Source organism: Zalophus californianus, chromosome 15 (genome assembly GCF_009762305.2).
Source record: "Zalophus californianus isolate mZalCal1 chromosome 15, mZalCal1.pri.v2, whole genome shotgun sequence".
Taxonomy (NCBI): domain Eukaryota; kingdom Metazoa; phylum Chordata; class Mammalia; order Carnivora; family Otariidae; genus Zalophus; species Zalophus californianus.
The window spans coordinates 48,754,481-48,760,480 of record NC_045609.1 but is presented as its reverse complement, the minus strand read 5'-3'; the positions used below and the strand labels follow the sequence as shown (position 1 = coordinate 48,760,480).

The 6,000-nt window shown below is 39.6% G+C and overlaps 1 protein-coding gene across 1 annotated transcript; it reads right to left on the bottom strand.

Moving 5' to 3' along the window:
* Positions 1–3,002: 3,002 nt before the first annotated feature.
* Positions 3,003–3,968, bottom strand: LOC113920378 (olfactory receptor 6C74-like). Its single transcript, XM_027590671.1, has one exon. It carries the CDS (start codon positions 3,966–3,968, stop codon positions 3,003–3,005), a length of 966 nt encoding a protein of 321 aa, XP_027446472.1.
* Between the last annotated feature and the right edge of the window lie 2,032 nt (positions 3,969–6,000).

Here is a 6,000-nt window from a genome sequence, read left to right as displayed (position 1 = left end):
TCTCCTTTTGTCAAATTAAAAAATCTTTTTAAAAAATGGGTGTTTAATTCTAATCACAGTGAAACAAAAATAGTAATGCCAAAGGCTCATGAAAATGCGAAGAAACTCACGCATTGCTAATGGGAATGTAAAATGTATAATCACTCCGGAAAACAGTTTGTCAGATTCTTATAAAACTAAAGGTGCAACTACCATACAACCCAGCAATTGTGTTCTTAGGATTTATTCCAGGGAAATGAAATCTTATATTCATACAAAAATTTATACATGAATTTTCCGAGCAGCTTTATTTGTAATAGCTAAAAACTGGAAACGGGACATCAGGAAGATGGCAGGATAGGAGACCTTTCTCCCTCCTCCCAAAGACACCCTGAATAAACAGCTACACACAGATCAGTTCCCTCTGAAAGATATCCAGAAACTAGCTGAGACACTCCTACACTACCAGGCAACTGAGAAAATAGCCACATCAAAATAGATGGGAAAAGCTGAGACACACTCTCACCATAAACCTCATCCTGCATAGCACCTTACAATCAGGTGGGAACCCCCAACCCCCAGCTTTTCCCAGAAAAGCAAAGGGTTTATACCACACATCTAGTGCTTCAACTTATAGGGTTGACAACTGAAGGATTGGCTCCTAACTTGCCTGTTTCTAGGAGCTGACAGGCCTACCATAGACTAAAATCAGAGACCGCAGAGACCGGTATTAAAGCAGCACACAAAAACTTTCCTCGGATATTCCCCCTGGATCAGCATAGAGCAAGCAGGCAAAAATGGCCAGCTCTCAGTTTCTCCCTAGAAGGGATTAGACTATACATCGAAAGTCTTAACTTTTCCATCTGCTACCTTGAGGGTCTGGCTTCTAACTAGCCTGCATCTGGGAGCTGACAGACAGGAAATCACTACTCTCCTAGAAGTCTGAATAAGCCAGTGGCCACTTTCTGTAGCTCCTTCACCTCCGGCTTGCTCCAGAGGTAGAATGAAGCTTCCAACTAACCTTCCTGTCTCTGAGAGCCAATCAGCCCTAGCATTCATTTGGCCCTTGAGGATGACAGACAGTAAAGCAACAGTTTTAAAGAGTGTGTGGTCTAAATGAGAGTGTAGCCAATGGCCACGGGGCGTCTTCCCAACTCAGGGTACAGTGAGTAGGGAATTCCTTCTCTCAGCTGCTCAGTGAGAGAAGGAACTGGACCACACATCTAGCCTTCCCCACTTTTCTGGCTTCTGCTAGAACGACTAGCTTCTATCCTACCTGTCTCAGAGACTAACAGGGTTTGGCATACTCTAGTCTCCTGGGGCATACTAAAAACAAAGATAGTGGTTTGGATGAGCACTCAGACAGCCCAGAATCTCTGTCTGAGCTGACTGATGAGGTTCATCACCTACACTAGCCTGGCTCATGAGGCTGGGCTGCGAAAATTGGCAGAGGTGGCTATTTTATCTAATGCACAGAAACCAGAAACAGGGAACTCCTGCTCTTAGATTAGGCTCAGAAATTATCTTCTTTGGAGAATGAAGGGACATAGACACAGTTGTCCTTGGAAGATCATAACCCCCAGGACACTTTATAATCAAACCATTCCCAGGCAAAAAATAAATCTAAATCACCCAATATTCTTTGACAGTCTAAGATTCTTCCTAATCAGATTATGCCTTGAATATAAGTGATCCTCAAATCAAGTAGGAAAGGAATATATGCACTCAAATCAGACATATTGAAAGTCAAATGCACAGCATGTATGTGCTATGTCAGATGTGACAGGAACTACTTCCCATTAGGGCCAATTGTCTTCAGATGGGAGCCGCTTCCTCCATGAACCTACAAGCACAATAACTGACCCAATTTTAATCCATTTTTTAAATTATCAATGTACTCAGTTTCCTTTAAGACTTTCCTAATTATAAGTTTTGTTAGTTTTTGCTGCATAAAATGTCAACCATAATTTAACTTAACCTGGAAGACAGTGGCAGCTCCCACACTTAAAGTCACATTAGGAGAAAACATCTCTTACATGTAGGGAGAGAATCTGACAGTGGGATCACCTACCTTTCAGCAACCTACTGGGGTCAGGGCTTGGCAACATCAATTACAGGGGAAAAAACTGAACAAATTTAAAAGTTTTGGGGTGTCTGGGTGGCTCATTCAGTTAAGAGTCTGCTTTCAGCTCAGGTCATTATCCCAGGGTCCTGGGATCAAGCCCTGCATTGGGCTCCCTGCTCAGCAGAGAGCCTGCTTCTCCCTCTCCTCCCCACTCATGCTCTCTCTCACTATCTCTGTCTCTCTCGCTCTCGCAAATATATAAAATCTTTAAAAAATTCTTTGAAGTTTTGCATTTTATTTGTATTCCAAGAAAGAGTTAAAGACAATTTTATTAATAATATTAGATATAGCTGGAAGATGACATAATCAAAGTGCCCATCCTAACCACATAGAGTTACACTAAGCTATTTATACCTCTAAAACCAATAGACCCAAAGAGAGAACCAGCTTACTACTGGTTCATTTACATAAAAGATTCAATTAATGAAATACAATTAATTTTCATTAGGCTATAATATTATGACTTTATATAATTTTCAGAACAATTTGTTTCTAAAATTTCAAACCCTGAATATATAAAAGGGTAATGGTTTCTATCTTTTTTTTCTTAGGTATATGAAAACTCAAGTATAAGAATGTACCATGAACAGTAATTATTACTATCTGATTGGCAACATTTTATTCTCAGCTTAAAGACTATTATGTGATTTATGTATACTAGGCTTTCCATAAATGTTGTTTGAATTGAATTCATAAAAGACTACTGAGTAGAAAATCAAGGAAGATATTCTTTAGCACAATATAGAAAACTAAGAGGAATTTTCAAATATGAAAAGTATGGTACTGCAAAGTAAGACTGTACCCATCCAGATGAAAATTAGCATAAGCTAGATCACCATATGTAGAATTCTATAGAAAAGATTTCTGCAATCATGGGAAATTGAACTAGAAGATCCACTTACCTTTCAAAGCTCTGTTTCTGCAACCTCATCCTGGACAGAGCATCCCTCAGAGCCTGGTGGACCTGCTTGTTCCGCAGAGTGTAGATGACAGGGTTGAGCAGCGGGGTCACCACTGTGTTCACAAGGGCAGCCTCCCTGTTGGAGTCCAGCCTGTTCCTTTGCTTTGGTTTCACGTATATAAACACACAGCTGCCATACATCAGAGAGAGGACAATGAGATGAGACGAGCAGGTGGAGAAAGCTTTCTGTTTCCCCCTGGCTGACGGGAGTCGCATGATGGTAACTACTATGTTGCTGTAGGCAATGATGGTTATGATAAGGGATGTCAAAAGGATAACCAAAGCGAGGACAAAAGTCAACATTTCAGTAGAGCTCGTGTCAGAACAGGAGAGATGAATCAGGGGGCCAAGGTCACAGAGAAAGTGAGGGATGACATGGGGGCCACAGAAGGATAACTGGAAAATCTTTACTTCCAGACCAGTGATAAGAGTGAAGGCCAAAGCACAGCAGGCAGTGACCAGGAGGAAGCAAGTCTTCGGGTTCATGATGGTCGGGTAATGCAGAGGCTTGCAAATGGCCAGGTACCGATCCAGAGACATCACAGCCATGAGGAAGAAAATTATTGACCCAAAAAACAGAAAAGAAAAGGCTTGTATGAGACAAGCAGTAAAGGAAATTGTTTGCCTTCCTGAAAGAAAGATGGACAGCAGTTTAGGAATAACTGTGGTGATAAAACAGCATTCAGAGAAGGAGAAAATGCTGAGTAAAATATACATTGGTGTTTGGAGGCGATGGTCAACCCAAGTGATGATGATGATCACCACATTTCCTGTGATAGAGGCCAGGTATGCCAGCAGATGCACCAGGAAGAAGATGTTCCCCAGGTACTGGAGGGCAGGAAACCCTTCCAGAATGAATTCTTGGATTGTTGTCTCATTCCTCACCTCTATAGTGAGCTCCATTTCTCTGTCATCAGTTCTGTTGGATCTCTTAAACAGAAAACACTATCATCAAAAAATAAAAAGTTTAATTAATGGACTATTAAAAAAAATAAATACTATTTGCAGCTACAATTCTGAATGAGGAATCACTTTATATCATTTAAATGCTGTATTATAAGTTATTTTGAACTTTTTCTATTTTTAAATTATAAAAATTGAAGGTTTATTGTGTATTTTTGAAAATAATTTTTAATGTGCAACTTAACTTTTCTAGAAAATAGTATATTTGAATAGTCCATAAGGTAAATGATGTAAAATAAAAATTATTGTTTACAGATAACATATAAAACCAACAGATAACAATGAAAGCTGTCATCCCACAGAGAATATTTTTATGGGGTCACAATGTTAATTTCTATACTTCAGGTAGCATATGCAATACATAAAGCCCTCCAATGTACTGACTTTAGCCCTCTGGAAAAAGAAAGTGTGTGTGTGGGGTAGGGGGAGCCATTTTCCTATTAGCATGTTCCAAACTAGTTATTTTCCTGAAGTTGGTTCATCCTGAGTTCTTTACCCAAAACTTTAAGACTGAGCAGGAAATCTAGTTTATAACAGTATCTCTTAACTACCCAGTCCTCGAGTTTAAGAGAAACCATGTCTAAAAATGGGGGTGAGGGATGGTTACATGACTTGGTTGTTCAGAATCAATGAATAAACATTTAATGAGTGCATCAGTTTCCCTCTCACTCTACACACCCGGCAGAACAGAAGATTTTCCTTCTGCTATTAGTCCTAAATTACCTTTCAACATTGTTTTCTGGCAATATTTTTGTTACACTGGACGATTTCGGTGTGGTGGAATTACACCTATATTCCCACTGCAATCAATACAGGAACATTCATTTTTTAAAATTTTTTTAAAGATTTTACTTATTTATTTGAGAGAGAGAGAGAGGGAGAGAGCATGGGGGGTGGGGGAGCAGAGGGAGAAGCAGAAACCCTGCTAGCAGGGAGCCCAATGTGGGGCTCAATCCCAGGACCCTGGGATCATGACCTGAGCCAAAGACAAATGCTTAACCAACTGAGCCACCCAGGTGCCCGAGGAACATTCATTTTTTTAAAAAATGCCAATGCCTAGCTAAAAGCCGGATGAATTGACATATAATCTTTGGGAAAGGAGTCTGGACATCTGTTGGAAATCAGTGCTCTAGTAAGTAAGTCACCATAATTAAATTATATTTTACTTAATTCTTTAGTTAAAACTCTTACATTAACTATGCATGATCTGAAATACAAACTTAAACATAACCAGTCTCTGCTTTAAATATTGACTTGTTAGATTGCAAGTTATTCCCATGGTCATGTACTCACCAAGAAGCAGCTCACAGGAAACAGAGCTTCTTTGACGATGTGCTTCTCTTTTCTTCCAACAAACCAGGATCTTTCTCCTAAGCTAATGGTGGGGGAGGGGGGCGAAGAACACTCTTAATTGAGATGTACTTTTTTTTTAACTATTAAAGAAATCAATGAATGCCTATGTCTTAAATTAATAGGAAATTATTAAGGCTAATTTTTTTTCATGGAAGACAGAGATTTCTAAACTTGGGAAGATTAACAGCCATAGTTCTCCCCATGACAACTGGACCGATAAATCCTACATCAAGACAATAGAAACTGCTGTAAATATGCACGAGAATTTCCTGATGTAACCATTTAAAATTCTTGAATATATTTATATCCACTCTATGGGATACGATGACACAGTCCATCATGAACATCAAACCTGGTGGGTTGTCCATCCATAACAGAAGAGAGACAAGAAGAAACAACAAAGGTCACTTTCCTTTGGACCCTGTTGCTAATCATTTTCCCATCAACCAGTTGCTCCCCACCTTTCAGAGTAGGTGAGGATCACTGCAGTCATAAATGAGAATACAGTCAAGTGCCCTGATGATATATTTACCATAGGGTTATTTACCCTCCCCAAGCGGACACACAGGGTTCAAATGGACAAACCTCTGGAACATTCGAGATTCATTAGAGGAGTACA